At 40.9% G+C, this 20,125-nt stretch overlaps 1 protein-coding gene and 1 long non-coding RNA gene across 10 annotated transcripts in view; one reads left to right on the top strand and one right to left on the bottom strand.

The window, feature by feature from the left end:
• Window positions 1–20,125, top strand: part of App (amyloid beta precursor protein) — a 237,999-nt gene that overhangs the window by 212,356 nt on the left and 5,518 nt on the right. For 3 of the 6 annotated variants that reach the window (XM_078044497.1, XM_078044495.1, XM_078044499.1), the window contains 4 exons: window positions 967–1,188; window positions 7,293–7,346; window positions 13,625–13,725; window positions 16,670–16,816. In XM_078044497.1, the coding sequence (XP_077900623.1) occupies window positions 967–1,188; window positions 7,293–7,346; window positions 13,625–13,725; window positions 16,670–16,816 (524 nt within the window). The remainder of the gene's footprint in view (window positions 1–966; window positions 1,189–7,292; window positions 7,347–13,624; window positions 13,726–16,669; window positions 16,817–20,125) is intronic. The other 3 variants (XM_078044496.1, XM_078044500.1, XM_078044498.1) reach the window with 1 other exon arrangement.
• LOC144376465 (uncharacterized) lies at window positions 4,707–19,233 on the bottom strand. 4 transcript variants are annotated; one of them, XR_013436979.1, is made up of 4 exons: window positions 19,049–19,231; window positions 18,299–18,488; window positions 16,336–16,523; window positions 4,707–5,124 (listed from the first exon to the last, which is right to left on the bottom strand). It is a non-coding gene; the product is annotated as an uncharacterized LOC144376465 (long non-coding RNA). The 4 variants fall into 4 exon arrangements; XR_013436980.1 differs by lacking the exon at window positions 4,707–5,124 and adding an exon at window positions 13,122–13,795 and having other exon boundaries at window positions 19,049–19,233; XR_013436978.1 differs by lacking the exon at window positions 4,707–5,124 and having other exon boundaries at window positions 15,832–16,523; window positions 19,044–19,220.

The raw sequence follows: 20,125 nt of genomic DNA, 5'->3' as shown, positions 1-20,125 counted from the left end.
AACAGATCTTTTTCAAGACAAAATGATGAAAAATGTTTCAGAATAAAGCAGACCAATGGTCTGTAATGCTTTTCTTATCCATGCACGTGTTCAAGGAAGACTCCCCAGGGTCTCCAATGATGGGATGTGCCCTTTGGATTGAAATAGATTGCAGCTTACCAGCTGCTGACACTCTTCTTATGTTAGTCAGCTTTCTGTCACTGTAACAAAATACATGAGAAAAACTACTTCAAAGTTGAAAGTTCATTCTGGCTCATAGTTTCAAAACTTTCAGTCCATGGTCAGCTGGCTTCAAGGCACAAGCATCACGGTTGAAGGTGTTACAGAGAAAGCTGGTCAGCTCACGGCAGCCAGAAAGCAGAGAAAGGATGGAGGACCAGGATCAAGATATAGTCCCCAAGGACCCATTGCCTTCACACAGGTCCCACCTCCTATAGTTTTTACCACCTCCCAATAGTCATTTCAGCTGTGAACTCGGTTAGTCCAGAGGTCCGACACCCCTCATGGTTTAATCACTTTCCAAAAGCCCCACCTGTGCTGCACTGGGGACCAAGCCCTCAACATTCGAGCCTTTAGTGAACATTCCAGATCCAAACCACGACACTCTCCCAAACACCACACCAAAGCACACTGTTGATTCCTTTGAGATCACTGGATGCTAGAGAGAAGGAATGGAAGCATAGCTCCTGACATCGTTCACCTCTGGGAGAGTGGTGTGACCATTGAACAGCAGCCAGCTGCCCTTCTCTTTGAGTTCGGATTCCACCCAGGGCACTTGCCAGCTGTGACCTTGCATAAGTCGCTTACCTTCCGTGTGCCTCAGTTTTCACATCTGTTAGAGGGAGATAACAGTACCCAGAGGGAGGGTCTCAATGACATCCAGGTCTGCCTGGCTGGACAGGAGCTGCTGTTCCTGCTGCCACTATGATCCTTGTTACTCACCAAGGAGATGGTTGTTTTGTTTAGACGAGCTGCTTCAGAAAGAGCAAAACTACTCGGATGACGTCTTGGCCAACATGATCAGCGAACCAAGAATCAGTTATGGAAACGATGCTCTCATGCCGTCTTTGACTGAAACGAAAACCACCGTGGAGCTTCTTCCCGTGAATGGAGAGTTCAGCCTGGACGATCTCCAGCCGTGGCATCCTTTTGGGGTGGACTCTGTGCCGGCCAATACCGAAAATGAAGGTAAGAGTCCCCAAAAGGGAACAGAAGCATCCCAAGGTGTGTGTAAATGTAGATAAGTGTGCGTATGTTAGCTCACGTAGGTGGGTGTGTACAAGCACACACATGAAATCTTTTTCATGTGTTTGAGTGGTGATTTTTTTTATGAGGTAATGATAGTGTCACTTAACTTTATTTTGAATCAGAAATAAAAATTAGGAATTGTTATGTTTTTAAAATAATATATCTTTATTACATTGATAGATTTGAATTGTTTTTTTACATTTATAATTAATAGCAAGAAGTTATTCTTTACATTTTTTTTATTCTTTATGAAGCAAATAAACAGTCCCATTTTGTGGGTAACAACAGGGGATGATTATAGTTACATGGAACACTTTTGAATAAAAAAGGCCTGTTGTTTCCCAGGAATCCTGGTTTACATTCTGGGGAGTATTATCCTTGGAGTTACTACTCTTTTAAAAACATACATTATTCAAGAAGCTATTCTCTATCTGGAAAATGTGTGGCAATGACATTCCACTAATTTTCTCCATTTTCTTCTTAAGCACATAGAGCTGAGCATGGTGGTTCACACCTGTAGTCCTAGCTACTTGGGAGGCTGAGGCAGGAAGATTACTAGAGCCCAGGAATTCTAGACCTGCCTGGACAGAATAGTGAGACCCCCATCTCAAAAAATTATATATTATATATAATGTGTGGGTACACCGAGTATGTACTATATACCATATATTGTTTTAAGGACTGTTTTTCAAATAAGGAAATTGAGGCATCAGGAAACGAAGTTCTTGAATGGCGATTTTTGATAGGAATTTTTACAAAACACTTTCTCATTGAGAGTTATTTTGTTGGTTCTGGAATGAAAGCACAATTTTCAGCTTGTGTTTACGGAATAGTGGGCTAGAATGTCCACTACCAAAGATAACAGGTGGAGGACATTGCCTCGACTAATATAGTTTGGAAGATCATGCAGCACCTGAGGAGCATTTAGGGATAGGCTGCATAATGGAAACTTAATAGGCACCAAGATAGTCTTTGCTGGCTATTTATTCAGACATGGGAATTCAAATTGTAGTAAATGTTAAAGGCAAAAATAGAGGACCACATATAAATAAAATGTAAGTTTCCTTAAGATTTAAATAAATTTGTTTAGCAATTTAAATTTATGGCAGCTGTCAGTATTCAGGGGCACATAACTCTACATTTTTTCTGAGAATCAAGGGTTTTCTCCATCAACATATTTGTGCACCTAGATGATATACTTTTGCCACGAGTGTTTCTTAGCAGAACTGTTTGTATAGGAAAGAGCATCTTGTTTTCATCACTTTTGCATGATTAGAAGTGCAAAACCACAAACACGTGAAAACTTTCCCTAATAATAATAATAATAATAATGACAAGTTTTTCAAGAACACAATGGGATTTTACCTGTGATTTTCTTTTTGAAAAGTAGCAAACTTTGATATTTTTGTATTTGTAATACAGTTACCTTATAAAGTAGATCAGTGTGGTCCTCAGTAAATCTAAATCCAATTTTATACCTTAAGCACACTTGACAAGCATTTTTTAAAAAAGAACTACTGCAGAAAAATCTTTGTATAGGCTATGTGCACAACATGAATAATCACCCCAGTATGTTTCCTCGATTTGAAAAAAAAAGTTACCTTATAGTACTACCATCAGATATAAACAGAAATGTTAGATATAGTGTAGAAATAAAGGTTTTTTTAAATTTTTTTATTAATTTTTTATGTATGACAGCAGAATGCATTACAATTCATATTTCACGTGTAGAGCACAATTTTTCATATCTCTGTATACAAAGTATATTCACACAATTCATGTCTTCATACATGTACTTTGGATAATGATGTCCATCACATTCTACCATCATTTCTAAAAAAATAAAGTTTTTATCACATATTAAAATTATTCCTACTCACAAAGAACAAAATAATTTAAGAATACTTGGTTACCCAAGATCTGAATAGTTTCCTTATCAAATTATACCATTGCTAGAGTACTGGTTGTATCATTTTTCATAAGTAGATACAATTGGGCCATTTAAAATCCTCATTATTCAACCTTGAATGAGAATTTTTGGGAAGAATGTACAGTCTGATTTTCCAAAATGAGAAACCAGATGCTTACTAGATTGGCTCTTTTGCTAATACACACACATTGTGGCATCCGTCCTGGGAGACAGACTGTACATGAGTGCAGAAAAAACACACACACACAATCACACAATCACACACACAATCACACACTGCAGCCCTTGGATCTTGCCAGTGTGCTCAGGTGGGCAGTCTCTGCTTCAGTCCCTCTGAACCAAAGGAGATTTAGCTGTTAATTGCCAGATTTCATCAAAGCTGATGTAGTAAATAAAGATCTGCTTTTGGCAAACAGCGGACTCTCATATAAAAGTATTGGAAGAGGACAGAGCTCCGTGGTGGAGTGCTTGTAGCATACACATGGCCCTGGTTCCAATATTAATTCTAGTGCCACCACCACCCAAAAAAAAGCACTAAGACACAATAGTACGTAAGATCTCAGAGTCCTGATTTACCAATCTCAGCTTTATCAGACCCAGCACCCCTTTTATAACAAATATTTTGTAAAAAAAAAAAAAAAAAAAAAAAAAAACCTCCTCAACAATTTCTTTATTTTAATTTTTTTGTGGTGCTGGGGCTCGAACCCAAGGTCTCAGCCATGCTATTCACTGGTTCTACCACTGAGCTGCACCTCTGGCCCACCACAGTTAATCTTTAAATAAAATTGGCAAGGTTTAGGTAAAAAATCAATATTGTAAAAATACGTGTTTCAAATTGTTGGGCATTCAGCACAACTAGAAACAATGGCATAGTAGGTTGTTTGTCCCCTACAGATGTGGCAAATACAGCTGCAAACTTACACTGGTGCTGTTTCAGCAATCAGCGTCCATAAACAGCGGAAGCATCAGCAACATGATTTTCCAAAATTTTGAATAACTCTTGGGAAAGTTCTGAATAAATCAGTCTTCCCCAGTTTATACAATAGTGTGCCTCTGGTATACCCAGATTATATTAAAAACTGCAAAAATGCATGGTATTTATGAATAAAATTCAGTTTGGTTCATACTGCCATGAACTCCCACAATAGGAGTGGAAAGTTTGAAACCCACACCGAGTATGAGATTTGTTGACATTGTCTTGGGTACAGCACCTAACATCCTCAACCGCATCCACTAAATGCCCATAGCATCCTCTCTTTCCCTGGTCTAGTGACATCCAAAAACACTTCCACATTCCCCACCATCTCATGGAAGAGTTAAGTCCTCCTCCACACTCTCCAGTGATGAAAACTGAGCTTCAAGTCCAGCTCTGCTGTGTGATTGTGGGCGAGTGACTTAATCCTCCCTAGATGTCACCTCATCTGTAAAACAAGGATGATATTCATTCCCAGCTCAAAGGTAATGTGTGTGCTCTAAGTGAAACAGCATGAGAAGCTCTTGGCAGAGTGGCTGGGACATAGTAGCTTGCTTTTTTTTTTTTTTTTTTTTTTTTTAATGGAACCAAGATCTTATTAAAGAGACTTTATCTTCATCCTGTCTCCAGATGAATGCTCACATGGCCCAAACAATGTGCCCTAAGATGAATGAATAGATAAGAAGCCTGTGATAATGCAGTCCTGCAGGCCCTCCCTTCTTCCCTTCTCACCTCTCTTCTCCTTCCCCCTGAAACTTGTGCCTTGCTCATCTTTCTTTTTACAGATACATGCACACTCACCTTCTATTGGAAACATCTAGAGTTTTCAAAGGCTTTATTTTTTTTTTTTTCAGAGTTCATGCAGTCCTCACCATCCTAGCGTCTGGTGCTTACCAGAAAGGTGGTGCTTTTCTCAAGAGCGGTCAGTCGAGTCCCGTGAGGGTCCAATGCCTGGTCATTCTGCTCATTCACACTGAAAAAAAAAAAAATAAGTGTATCACAAATACATTTTTCTGACATTATAAAATATTTTCTACTTTTTGGAAGTAGAGGGAAGTTTATAGGAGTAATCTCACCCAGACAGAAGGAATGAAATCATTCCTTCTTTTAGACATTTTCCTATGCGTGTTTGATACTTTCCAATATTAAGTAATCATATGGACTCGTGCTTTATTATTTGTAAGTTTCTTCCACAGAGGTGTGTCCTGAAAAACCCCCATCTGCTTGTGACAAAAGGTTCATTAAGAATTTAATTTGTCCAAGATCACAAAGATAGAAGTGGTGGCATAGCCATGGCCCGGAAGGCCACCAGCTCTTCATCCTACAGTTAAAACACAAATGTAATGGCTTCCCGCTAGGTCAGATACACGTTTTCTCATCAAATGAGAGTTGATGTCTGTGACGGCCACCACTCCAAGTTGGGTATTTTGCTCCTGTGAGTGGGGTTTGGTGTTCTTGACTGCAAGTGAAGCACCATTTGGGCCCCTGGTCATTAGGAAATTCTCACAAAGTACAATAATCCTTCCATCAACTTCATTTTATAAGGAGGAATAAAGTCACATGTGCATGATTTTACACATGGGGGGGGATGAAACAGAGAAATGAGACTACATTGTTGAAATACATTTTCGAGTTGCAGAAGGAAGTGTGTCTAATTCTAGTGCAAGAAAAAAAAGTGCCAGAGAACTGTCATCCACACAGCAAGTCATTATAGAATATTTAATAATAGGGACTTTAATAAATGCAGTTTTTTAGTACTTTGGAGTCTCTGAAACAGACTCTTAAAGTTATTTGTGCCTTACTACAATTGGAGGTGAGATGTTATCATTTCTATTTTCCATGTGGAAAAACCACCTCAGAAGTGACTACTTACCCAAGGTCGTGGGGGGTGATATATAAATGCTGGGTCTGGGTTTAGATGCACCAGAAAGGACAAGTCATCTCCTCTTTGGATGTATCCAAATGTCTCTGTCATCTCAGAAACAAGATTTTCTCATATTTTGAATACTTAGCTTGCTTCTACTTTCTTTCCTCACCATTCCTGCGGACATGTGACATTCACAATTGATTGGGGTTCATGATCTCCCGTGTAAATGCTCGGCATATTAGCATCAGTGAGCTGCACAGTTGAAATTGCCGCTCCAGAGCCATCCCATCAAGCACAGCTTGTGTTCCCTCCACCCCGTGTTCAGTTTTCTCACCATCTTCCCTCTGTATATGCCAGACCCTACCAGAGCAATTTTTTCTCTGCCCTTGGCTTCATTTGCCCTTTGACCAATTTGTTAATCCTGAAAGCTTTATTTCTCTCTCCCTTCCTTGTTTCTTCAAAGACCAGTGTAAGCTCAAGGAAGCATTTTCTGACAATGAGAAGCATTTGGAAATGCCAGATGATGGTGAGCAAGGGTGGGCACTATTGTGCCGCTCACACTGTTTTCTTTGGGTCAGACCCAGAACACATACAAAGGAATAATCGTGAATGTCAACAAATGTAAAAGGAAATAGTCTCACTTCACACAGTTCAGTGGAATGTCATCTCTCCGATGGAAACCAGCCTTTTAAAAAGAAGAGAGTAAAAGAATCTGTGGTTTTTATAAACCCCTTCTACCCTCAAATGAAGGACAAATTCAATTCACTAACTGACAGATTATATGGTGAAACTTTGCTCTCCTAATAAATTCATATTTGCATTTTCTCTAGAGATTTAACAGAGGCCTTTTGTAGTTAATTAACTGTAGAAGAAGATAAGATTGGACAGTTGTAAAAGGAGGTATATTTAAGGTTTTCTGTGGGGGTGGGCTGTAATCTATTTTTATTTCTAATTAAAAGCCAAGAAACTATCGCTAAACTGGCTCAGAGGAAAACCCACCCTCCCTCTTCTTTGATGTTGCTTTGTGCCCTGGCGAGTGCTTTTGAGGAAACTAAGGAGACTGGGTTGATGTGTCAATGGCGATAAGGCTTTTGAAGTGGCGCCCCTCCTGTTCCGCGAGGCTCGTGATTGGCTCACTGAGATTCTTTTCCAGCTGCTTCTTTTTAATAACTTGTTTATTGCACATGCTTTTCCCTGCTGTGCGTTCAGGAGCCACAACTCACCATCTTGATTTGTCTTGTTTGCTTTCTGTGTCTCTTGCTTCCTGCGCCCAGTTGAGCCTGTCGATGCCCGCCCCGCTGCCGACCGAGGACTGACCACTCGACCAGGTATCTGACCCGCCTTCCTTCTGCCTCTCAGCAACTTCTGCTTGAGCAAAACAGGTCCTCTTTCTCCATGATCAGCCCCATAAGTTGCACACATTGCCATATAGAATCTGAAATGACCTTAAAACCAAACTTCATAAAATTCTCCTCACGCTTCATTTTCCAAGTTTCTATTTAAGTCATCATCTAGTTTTTGTTTCTGAGCTATTCCTTTTGAGACTAAAAAAAAAAAGCCCTTCTCAAATTTGGGGGTTTTTTTTTCTTTCTTTTCTTTTTTTTTTTTTTTAATGAAGAGGATTATGTAGAACCTGTCCTCAAAAATGGAAGCCCACACAGGTGCAGACAGTCTGGTGGTGACCTACTTGGTTCCTGCGATAAGCCTGGCTTTCCTTTCTCCTTTGGTCTCCACATGGGTCCTTTTCCAACTAAACTGGGCTCAAGCTTCAGTTAGTTACTAAAGTAGGCAGGACTTTCTGAAAATACCAGAATTGGTGTATCTCCAGAGCCAGAAATACTTTTTCTCTTTTGTGGGTTGTATATACTTACTCCCAATGAGTGGCTAAAATAACACAACAGATATATATGCAAAATTTTGCAAATAAGCCCTTTTTATTTTTTATTTTAAAATGTCATTAATAACAAAACAGACAATTATTTTTTTTTTTATCCCAAACATTAAGAAGAAATGCACTCTTCACCCTCTGTTCTCCATTTATCCTATGGTTGCAAACTTGGTTTTAAGCATAACATCACACTACAAGAGACACATGCATGCCTGGTATCTATGCCATACATAGCCTCACCCAGTGGGTAGGACCCATGTGTTCAGAAAATCCGAAAGAAGGGAAATTATTGAATTGAAAAATGTGTATATTCTGGGGAAATATTACTGCCAATAGCACCTGTTTTTCCATATTTTCTTTCTTTTTTACCCTCATAAAGTCCCATGCAGTGGTCAAGGAACAGGAGATTAACCTGCCGTGAAGACATCAACATATGGCTGGGTGTGGTGGTGCACACCTGTAACCCCCAAGGGAGGCTGAGGCGGGAGTTCACAAGTTCAAGGCCAGCCTGGGCAACTCAGTGAGACCCTGTCTCAAAGTAAAAAAAAAAAAAAAAGAACTGGGAATGTAGCTCGGTGGTAAAAACACCCCTGGGTTCAACCCTCAGTACAAAAAAAAAAAAAAAAAAAAAAAAAAATTTAAATCATCAACATACAGAGGTCCACCTTTGCTCCCTAATGAAAGAGCAGCAGGGCCAGAAATAGGCCCTGTCTCTCTCACTGCTAGTATATGTTCGAGCCATGACTGCCTCCAGCACAGTCATGCATGAAGACTCTTGAGAGCCCTTCCTGTGGCGTCTTCCTGCTCTCACGCTGTGATGCAGAGTGGCAGCAGAGACAGCGGAGTGACACGTCCTGACAGCTGATCTCATTGATTTTATGAATCTTGTCTGAAGGGCTTTTAAGGGAACTTAAATTATCCTAAGTCAGAGACAGTCTCGGCTGTCCTAATGTCCTCCTTATTGTCAGTGTCACGTAAGTGAATTTCAAGGAGCCACAAGTTGACATTCCCATTTTGCTCAGCCGGTTGGTGAGACTCAAAACGGAGGGTCAGTTCAATTCTAACTGCAGCCAAACCCAGCTCAGGTGGGCCCTTGGCCTTGGGGGCATTTCTTCATGGGCTTCTCCTTTTATTTCTAAAAGGAGACACATTTTCCATATGCAAACGTAAGATGTGCAGAAGCACTCACTCAGCCCGTTTTCTGAATTGTGCAAAAGCCAGGCCTGTGTGTTCCTGTTGGAATAGGGGTGACACAACAGGGAATGTTTTTAAAGTCTGACATGAAAAGGACATTTCCCGTACACTGGCAAATAACTAATCTGTTTTTAGACACCAGCTCATGATATCATGTAAGTGGGAGAAAGCCATCCAAAGATCTCTGTTGTGGCCAGTAAGAGTATTTTGATATTTCACAGGGATCCCTGCATGACATTCTGTTAAAAGAAATTAAAAGGATAAGGTCCCTTCTCTCAGGAGCTTGAGGAATGAAGGCAGGAACCCACTTTACATATTTAGAAAGATGTCATGGAATCTGGAAGGCAGAGGAACACAAAGCTACCTCAGGGCCAACAAGGACATTGTGTGATGGTGATGTGAACAGATAGAGACTGACCCAAGGGTGTGGTAACTGGGGGACTTGCTGGAGATGAGCTTCCAGAGAGGTTGTGAAAGCCGTGAAGCTCATGGATTGACAGGGAGGACCGTTCCACACAGATGAGAGAATGTCCTAGGCCAGGCTTCCTTGTTGACTCCATGTAAGACTTGTTATGCCCAACCAGAGAGCGTAGATGATGAGAAAGAATGTTCAGATGTGACCCGAGGAAGGTTCTGGTTACAGCGTGTTGATGAACACCATTGTTTTCTGGATATCTGTTAGGTCATGTAGAGACCCCAGATTTTTGTGTTGGTAATGAGTCTGTTGAGCGTTTAGACTGATTTCCTCAGTTGTTTTGTAGCGTTCCTTTTGGTTCTTCATCATCATGTTGTGAGGCCACACACTTGAATCTGAGGTACCCAATTATATCTTCAGACTTCAGAGCCTTCCCAGTCACCCTGCGTCACTATTTCTGAGTCATCACTGTTAGGCTCAGAAACCAGCGAGCCAAAGGGCAATGGGTTTCTCCCGTCTAGTGCTCTACAGTCATGAGGAGGAAAGTGCCTTCTCCTTGATTTTCACATCTGCCAGACCAGAAGGCTGGAACTTCTAGCAGGAAGAGTCACATGGGAGCCACAATAATAACAGTATGATTTCTAGGCTGGCTGCTACTCCCTTCTGGCTTATTTCCAGAGAAAAATTGACTATTTAAAGGACAAGTTATAAGAAAAATGCATCGGCAGGCTCTCCATGTGGGGTGGAGAGATCCCCTGAGCTTTAGGGTGGATCATCATCCTTCTCAGTCCTAATCAAGGAACCCACACTGCCACCAGTGCACAGCAGGTCCTTCCCTCCTGACTCAGATGGAGAATGAGCACTGACGGCACCAGGAATGCATCAGCCCAACCCAGAAGAGGCCTCTTGCACTCCTGTGAACACAGGCCCCTGCCTTTTGTCTAAAACTGCCCAGTGCTTGCAGTATCTGCCTATTATTGATGTTTTCCTGTGTTTCCAAACTTCTTTAATTTTTCTTTTTCTTTTATACCAAGGATTGAACCCAGAGGTACTTAACCACTGAGCCACATCCCCAGTACTTTATTTTTTATTTAGAGACAAAGTCTCCCTCTGTTGCTTAGGGCTTCACTAAGTTGCCGAGGCTGTCCTTGAACTGTAATCCTCCTGATTCAGCCTCCTGAGTCACTGGTGTTGTACAAGTGTGCACCACCAGGTCTGGCTAATTCTTTGGTGAAATTTGCTGGGTGTAAAGAAAGTCTTCAGAAAATGATCAGACCTGATAAATGAAAATGAACTAGCAAGAGCTCTTTCTGCTGAAAATCTTTCCAACTAATGATCTATAAATGTTCATTATCAGTCATACTGACTTGTTAAATGAATTTCATTTTTTTTGATCACCAGAAGTATTCCGTATTATTTCAGAAATAGCGTGGACTTAACATAATTTTGAATTGGAGAACTTATTCTTTAGATTTTTTTTTTTTTTTAGTATAATTGACTCCAAATCTAAAAGGGAAGACTATTCAAGAGGGTTATCTTTAAAATCTTAGAAACGGGGCTGGAGATGTAGCCCAGAGGTAGAACAATTTCCTAGCATGTATGAGGCTCCAGGGTCAATCCCCGGATCCACGCCCTCCCCCACCAAAAAAAAAAAAAAAATGATCTTGAAAGCGTAATCTTAATTATTATATCTCCAGATCCTGATAACAGAAAAAGGATGAGTTCCAAAGATGTCACTATTGTTATAGAAGGAAGGATCTCAGTTTTTAAAGCGCCTCCTAGGAAGATTAAAATTGTACCACCTGCACCAATGAGAAACAAATAGTAGTATCACCCTCTATAAAAATCAGTATCAGGAGGTTAGAAGACAGAAAGAGTTGAAACTTATAAATATTGCTAATGACTTTAAGAAAAAAAGAACAGAGAGCTCTGCGGTTCTCAGGGTGGGGACTAGCAAACTAGGTCAATTAGAGGACTGCTGTTAAAGAAATGAGAGAGAAAGGGAAATCTTGTGCTTTGCTTATGCCCTTTATGTCTCTATGAACAAGAATGATCTTTAAAAGGAAACTGAGGCCCAAGGTAGAGCAAGATGAGAAAAGAAAGTGCTAGCCACTTGTATTAGTTAGCTGTTGCTATATAACAAATAGCTCCAGAGTTTAGCAACTTAAAAGAGCAAGTGTTTAGTTTATTCGTTTTTAACAGCCAGGATTGTGGGGTGGTTTAGCTGCATGATTTCAGTTCAGGGTTCCAATACTGAAGACATTGCCAGAGCTGAGGTTCTCTGAAGGCTTGACCAGGGATAGTAGGTCTCTTTCCAAGGCCTCTTTCACATTGCTATTGACACGAACAACCTTCCCAGGACTATAAGACTTCTTGGGCATCATTACATGGCACCTGGCTTCTCCCACACCAGGTGATGGAGAAAGGAAACGTCATTGCGTTTTTATGACCTAGTCTCTGAAATCATATACTATCACTTCTCCCATATTTTGTAAATGTAGAAACAAGTCACTATGTCCAGTCCACACACGGTGTGGGTATTAAATTCCTCCTCTTGAAAGGAGCAGTATCAACAAATTTGTGAATGTGTTTTAAAACTACTGCTTCTCGCTTGCCAAATTCAACTCCTCATGACCCAGACAAACCCCAGAGCAAGAACTTGAAGGTGAACTAGAACCTCTGCCCATGGTCTTTGTGGAATTCTGGAGAAGAGGAAGTTAGGAATAGGAGAACAGTTCTGAAAAGAAGAAAGGAGAGAAAGTAGCGCCACCATCTACATGCCATGTGTAGGCTGACATTGTTGGCGGGTCTCTTTTGGGATAGGTTACGAAACAGCTGCTTTTTAGGCAGTTGGACGAGAAAACAGGTACATGTCACACCCAGCGTGGGTTCCCTGGGCTTTGTCAAATCATGCTGCCTTTCTGTAGCCACACATTCTGTGCTATAGGCCTGGTGCTTTTCAGTGTTGGCAGGTGTGTGACAAGTTCCACAGCACCTCTTAGTAAGACTGGAAGGGCAATTAGGCCAAGAGCAAGGAATTATTTCCCAGAGGAGCTGAAGGAATTCAGGATATGGGGCTAAGAAGGGGACGAACCAGCATGACATGTTGCCTCTCCCTGGAGTCTGATAGGCCTCTTGAAGGCCATCGTGTGGAAGGCAGGGCACCAGCTTGCTGTGGTGACCCAGGCTGCAGGCCCCAGGGAAAATGGTGTCAGCTTAATGTAAGAAGGCCATTCTAGTAGGCAGAACTATCTGATACATTCCCTGTGTCCAAGCGGGAGCTGAGAACCCATCCCTGGATTGAAACACCGTAGAGAATATTATTTTTAAAAGCCCTTTTCATCCTAAAATTTGAATTTTTGATATTTAAATGTTCCAACATGGGAACCAACACTGATCCTTCGTTTGCTTTCTAAAATACCTTTGCATTTTGTTTTTAAACCTCTAATTATTATCTGAATAATGAAATTCATTGTAACAATTGGTGTAAAGATCCTATAGCAATCTATAGAGAAGGAAGAATATTATGTACTGAAGCTCTATACTCAGCAGAAGAACCACACACACACACACACACACACACACACACACACACAACTAGAATGCTCAACTAAATAAATGATATAATTTTACAATGCTTCACTGCTTAGATACGTGAACATAATTCATTTGTAATTAGAACAAAGCCTCAAAGTAACAGTTCTGTTCTACCAGGTAATTAATGCTCTTTTTTTTTTTCTGAAGAAATGACAGCACTTAGAAAAAGGCACATAATAGGCGAGACAATAAGTCCCTAAACCGACATTTTCTAGCAACAAATGCTTGCCAACCTCCCAACCAGCATTTATCTTTTGTCCTCTCCCCACATCCTTTTGAAATTATCACATGTGTTTCAGACTTCTCCGATCTTTAATTTCTTTTTGTTTAAAATAGGCAGCGATTAACCATTTAAATACAGGAAGTCATGTTCCTTGAAGAAAGTCCTTAATTACTTTCCTCTAACCTCAATCCTAGAAAGAAGTTTTTGGTAGCCTTTGTTCTCATAAAGTTACTGTTTATAGTCAAAACTCATGGATTGTCCTGCCTATTTTCATCATGGCATGATACAGGTTCTGGGCTGACAAATATCAAGACAGAAGAGATCTCTGAAGTGAAGATGGACGCGGAGTTCCGACACGACTCAGGATTTGAAGTTCGTCACCAAAAATTGGTATGCCGGATTATTCACCTCTTCCATCTATTGTTTATCTTACCAAAGGACCTGTTATGTCTTGCTCATTCTGTGTAAGGAATCGAATGAAGTAAAAGATAAAAACAACAATGAAACGCTTGCCTGTAGGATCCTCATGAAAACATGAAGAAAAGGGGGCTCTGTTATAGCTCCATCTAGAAGGCAGCTAAACCCCTGCAGGGTTTAAAGTAGAATTAATTTCATTATAACAGTCACGTTAATTAGCTTGCACACTATTCTCTAGGGAAATAGATTTATACAGGTTGATCGCCTCTAATCTGAAAATCCGAAATGCTCCAAAACACAATACTTTTTGAATACACTGACATGATGCCCGAAGTGCAAAATTTTATACCATGAGATTTTGTTTCATGCACTGAATCATTAAAACATTATATAAAATTGCCCTCAGGTGTATATGAAACATAAATGAACTTTGGGTTTAGAATCAGGTCCCATTCCCAAGATTTCTTGTTACGTATATGCGAATATTCCAAAATCCAGAATTTGAAACACTCCTGGTCCCAAACATTTTGGACAGGGGATTTTCAACCTGTAATAGATTTTTTTTTAATATTTTATTTTTTATTTGTAGTTGCACACATACCTTTATTTTATTTATTTATTTTTATGTGGTGCTGAGGATCAAACCTAAGGCCTTTCACGTTTCTATCTGTCCCTCCTGCCCTTCCCTCCTATTCCCTCCACCACTTCCCAGCATTTTAGTTCTCTTACAAGGGAAGAAACCCTGCAGAGGTGGGTGAGGTGAGAGAGGATCACCATCCCCAATCTTCCCAGCCGTGTCCTTCAGCAGAAGGTTTGGACAAAGACACAGGCAGCTTCCTTTTCAGACAAAATGGATTTCTTTCCTTTCTCGTGTTAGAATTGGAATAAATACAATAAGGAAACATCTCTTTGCAGGCAGACAGCTCAAATATAAAATCTTCACCAAATTCAGATAATATATCCTGTATTATGTTAAGGCTCTTCTATGTTAGCAATAAGCACAGTGAGGGATTAAATTAATAAAAAGACAGTTTATCACGCATTCAGTAATAATACTTGAGAAATACTTTCAGTCATTTTTGTGTGTGTCTGTGTGTGTGTGTGTGTGTGTGTGTGTGTGCACACGCGCACACGCACGCGTGTGCCTTTTCGGGTGGCAAATATCTTTCCAATATCCATGAAGTTTATAAACCCTAGTACTAATCTCCAGAAGAAATGTTTTTATTGTTTATGCCTTTTTCCTTCCCTCCAAATTACTGTAGCAAATCCAAAACTGACTTGGGATTTGGATTTGCATTTTCACTCTCATTATCTGTTTTGTCAAAAGACATTTACCCTTTGAAGCATGGCTTTCACTTGCAAGTTCGGTTATTGGGAAATCAGAAGTGCTTTTGATCTGGCTGATGCTGAAAGAGTTTCAAACAAAAAACTGAGGGAACTGCTGAAGAATTGAGAGCCGATGGGACAGAAAGCTAAAGATGAATGTTCAGATTCACATTTTCCAGTGCCTGTGTCATATAAGCCCTTTTCAGTAATTACACTAAGTCCTGTAATGCGACAGTGACTAATGGTGGTGGCAGCAATTAGGGAAATCAGCTCCCTCTACTGAACTAGTTGATAAGATAATGTACTATAATTAGTGCAATGAATATTACAAAATTACAGTATTTTCTTAAAGACATAGGGGTATGTCCAGACTCATATTTATTTCTGATTACCTCACATTAGTATAATTAGCTAATTAATGACTTCTTTTAATAAATATGTTGATATAGCATATTTGTTTTGAAAAAGGGACTGAGTATGAACAATTCTAATTTGGTTGGAGAGACACCATGCATAACATCCTTCTAGAAATTTGCTTTATGTGCTGCGGTTTGTGTGACTGTTGTAGATTGCTACAGTAATAGTTTTAGCAATGAAAATCTGTCATTTGACTGTCTTTGAGGCTTTATGGAAAGAATTATCTAAGCCACTGTTTTCACTAACTTCCTTAAAAAATGTGTTATATGTTTAGCAATAGTTTTTCTTTTTTTTTTTTTTGATCTAGCATAAGACTCCTTATATAACAAAATGACAAAAGTGGCAGTGTACTTTTATTTTTAAATAGATAACATTGAAAAATAAATGGCTTGCTTTTGTATACAATCTGAAGAAATGTGGTGCAATAAATTTTTCATACTGAATATTATTTCTTCTTTACAATGTTCTCCAAACACTTTTTGTTTTATCCAAATAAACAAAAGGATAAAGCAACATTTTTAATTTTGGCCTCTGTAGACAACACCGAGAGTGTGAGCTATGTGTGACTGTTAAGAGCCTCTTGGCCTACTACTTTTTCCCTTTGAAATAACATTATGCTTTTAACATGCAGTATGCTTCTCAAGGTTAATTAGAATCTTACTGAATCCGTGTAACTGGAAGTAGGCAATGTGATGTGTTCTTCTGTTTTGGGTTGCTTATTGCTAAGTATTAAACACGTTCCTCTAAAGAAATGAGGACATCTGTGGGTTTGGAAAGTACCTAAGGCAGGGTCACTCAGTCGCACATCCGGAATTCCAGTTTAAACTTGCTGTTACTTACGCCTGGCCTCCCTTCTTAATCTCCTTGAGTGCCTTCATGGCTGAGATAGGTCCTAGAGCTGCCAGCCCGTCACTTGCCAAGAGTTCATCTGTCACACAAGGTGTCAGGTCCCTGCAGACTTCTGTTTCGACATATGGGGGGAAAGTAGACTTCCCTGCACCTGGAGAAGCCACATGTTGTTCATCACTCTGTAAAACAGGATTATCATTCTTAGTGACCGACCAACTCAGAGTGTAAGATTCAGTGAGGACAGAGGCTATACAAGAACTTTCCACCGACCGCAACCAGCGTCTCTCTCAATTACAATCCTTTCTCTTGTTTTTTTTTTTTCAAGGTGTTCTTTGCCGAAGATGTGGGCTCAAACAAAGGTGCAATCATTGGACTCATGGTGGGCGGTGTTGTCATAGCGACAGTGATTGTCATCACCTTGGTGATGCTGAAGAAGAAGCAGTACACATCCATCCATCATGGCGTGGTGGAGGTAGGTAAACGTGGAGGCATGTTTGCTAGCAGAAATCAGGGAAGACCTGAGGGAAATTAGGCTGAGCATTGGTCTAAGGATCAAGTGTTCCTCCATGGTGCTCAGATTGCAGTTACTCATCTCTTGCTGGTTTTTATTCATTCCACCATACTGTGAATATTATGCTGAATATTATGATTTTTATCAAAATTACCAGGTGTGGTGGTGAATGCCTCTAATCCCAGAAACTCAGGAGGCTGAGGCAGAACAATTGCAAGTTTAAGGCCAACCTCAGCAACTTGGGGAGACTCTAAGCACCTTAGTGAGACCCTGTCTCAAAACAAACAAACAAAAAAGGGCTGGGATGTAGCTCAATGGTTAAGCACCCCTGGGTTCAATCCCTGGTACCAAAAAATAAAACAAACAGAATTACCAAAATAACACTAATAATAATGCCTGGCTTAAAAAACCATGATTACACTTAAGCCTTTTTTAAAACAAACAAGCAGACAACAAAAATAGTATCAGAAGTTATGAAAAGGAGAATAAATAGACGGTTGCTTTTAAAAAAGATTACTAAACACACTTATTCCTAATTTTTTTTCCCTTTAAATAATATGGTCTCTAAATAAAACCTGGTAAAGATAAAGGTTACTAATTTTCAGTAATGATCCTTATCTTTAAAATTCTGCAGGGAGGGCTGGGGTTGTGGCTCAGCGGTAGAGTGTTTACCTAGCACATTCGAGGCCCTGGGTTCAATCCTCAGTACCACATGAAAATAAATAAACAAAAATAAAGGTATTGTGTCCAGCTACAACTGAAAAATAAATATAAAAATAAATTCTGCAGGGAATCACTTTTGTACCAAGTACAAAGTATATAATTGTGACTTAGGATGCTGTTCCCCCTATTACTCTGCACCTCCACCTGAAAAACCTTAGTTTCAGGATGATAAAATACAATAGCCCTGGGGGTGGTGAGAAGACACACCAGTGATCATGGCAATTACTACATGATTATGCTTTTGTAGTCTTCCTCCCCAAAGGCCAGTCTGACTAACAGGAGTCTACACACAGAAGGTGTGGGACACACCAAGGGAACAGAAGGGCTACAATGTTCAAATATGATTCCATACAGGAGAGAGAGAGGGAGACAAGGAAAGAGAGATTTACAAATAAGTTCTTTTATGCATTTAAAATGGAGCTTTGGTGAGAAAAAGAAAAATTAAAATCTCATCGTTTGTGTAACTTGTTAGGGTGAATTAATACATATTTGAGATTTTTTTAGAGCTAAAAGAGATCTCAGTGATCAAATTAATCTTCTAATCTTGGCCTTAGAAGTATCCACACAATGTGAAACTTAATTAGGATCAAGGTCAAAGTCCAGAGATTCCCAGCCAGTGAAACATCTCTCACTCCAAGAAACTGTGCTCCAAACTGCTCTCTGGAGGAGGGCAGGGACAGTTTAAAAAAAGTAAATTTGTAACTAAGTAAGAAATCTCACTTGGGGGGGGGCACTTGTAGTCTTCACAGACAACTGGGTCACAGGAGCTGCTGAGGCGATTGGTTTCAGTCCTATTTCTCTGCTGGTGCTGGTGTGGGTGCATTAAAGAGCAGTGTAATGAATGAAACCCAGGAAACAGCAGGCATCAGGAGGGAGGGAACGGAGTGATCCACAGTCCAGGGCAGGAACACTGTCAACAACAAGAGGCAGGAAGTCTGAGATCCTGTGTGGGTGGGGGGTTTTCTTCCGGGGATTTCTCTCCTTGGCTTAAAGATGGCCACTTCTCCATGCAACTTCACACTGTCTTCCCATGTCCCTCTCCCCTTTCTTGTATGGACATCAGTTATGCTGGATGAGGACCCACCCTGAGGATGCCACTTATCCTTAAGTATCTCTTTAAAGTCCTGTCCAAATACAGCCACACAGCCTGGTGTGGGGCAGGGGGAGGTGTTAGGACTTTAACGTGGATTTAAGACAAACACAGTTCAGTCCGAGTCAACCCAGGGGTGCTGTGCAGAATGGCAGCGCCTCTATCAGGGCTCCCCTGCCTGGAGGCGTGAGACTCATGCATTTGTCTAAGAGGACACATCCTGCGTCCCATAAGGAAGAATTTCCCAGTACAACAAGGCTCACATTCTGAGTATTAAAAGAACCTCAATGTCCCGACCTGCATCTGACATAGAACCAGGTAGGAGCCTGGAACACTGTGTTCCCACTCTTCCTTTTGGTCACTCTCTAAGCAAACCTTACGAGTAGAAAATGCTCTCTCTCTTCTCTCCACCAGCTAGTTGCCTCACAAGCACCCTTCCCACCGCCAGGGTCGGCTGCCGAGAACTGTCTCCTTGGAATTGTCAGAGGGGGAGTTGATACTTGGACCCAGATTCTGAAAAGAAATTAATTTTTAAGCCAGAGGCAAGGTCCTTTTAGACTCGACTTGAGACGGACTAAAACCTGTCTGGATTGAGTGCCCCGTTCCCTTCTGTTCGTTTGATTTTCTCTCACCTCCTTTGTCCTTAGAGAAGGACATGTGTCGGGAGCCAGGAAACTGCCCCTCCTTCCTTTCCCTGGCCTGTTTCTGCCTTTGTGCTGCTCTGTGTCCTCTGCGTGGCCAGCAGCATTGGACTAGAACTTAGTGCCCTGGAGTCTGCACGGGATGGGACTGATCCTCCTGCAAGTATCTCTGCCTCCCTTGGGTGGCTGCTCACACTCAAGGACAGTCGGCCCTCCGTATCCACAGGTCCAACCCCACCACGGATGGAAAATATTTGCAGAAAAAAAAATAATTATTTTTTATGTAGTAAACATGGTCATTTCTTCCCCAAGCAAACGGAGTATAGCAACTCTTCACCTAGCGTCTGCATCGTATTGGGTACTGTAAGTCATTGAGAACTGATACACTGGAGGTGTGTGGGGGAGGGGTTATGCAGATGCTGTACCACCTGGTATAAGGGACATGAGCATCTGTGGAGCCGGGTCTAGAACTAACCCCCTGTTAGTTACTGAGGGACCACTGTGCATGGAGGTGCCTTTATTTCCGTCCCAGGAGAACCTTTAATGAGTGGCCCTGCTTTACCAAGAAAAAGAAAAGGAGCAGTGAGCACCCCAGGCAGAATGCTGTCGCACTCCCGCCTGAGGGCAGCTGTGGTCTCTGGGACCACCCTCCTTCTTAGACTGGAAGACCCCTGCAGCAGATCACAGAGATGAATCTAGGGGGAAATGTAAAGAGGTGTGAGCAGTGGGAAATGAGCAGTTGTTGGTTCTGTTTTTTAAAAATAAGCAGTTGGTGCTGATTTAGTGATGACCTCGCCAGGAGGCCAGAGATGCATC

This window comes from Ictidomys tridecemlineatus, chromosome 3 (genome assembly GCF_052094955.1).
Source record: "Ictidomys tridecemlineatus isolate mIctTri1 chromosome 3, mIctTri1.hap1, whole genome shotgun sequence".
NCBI classification, from domain to species: Eukaryota; Metazoa; Chordata; class Mammalia; order Rodentia; family Sciuridae; genus Ictidomys; species Ictidomys tridecemlineatus.
This window is presented reverse-complemented; position numbering and strand designations above follow the sequence as displayed.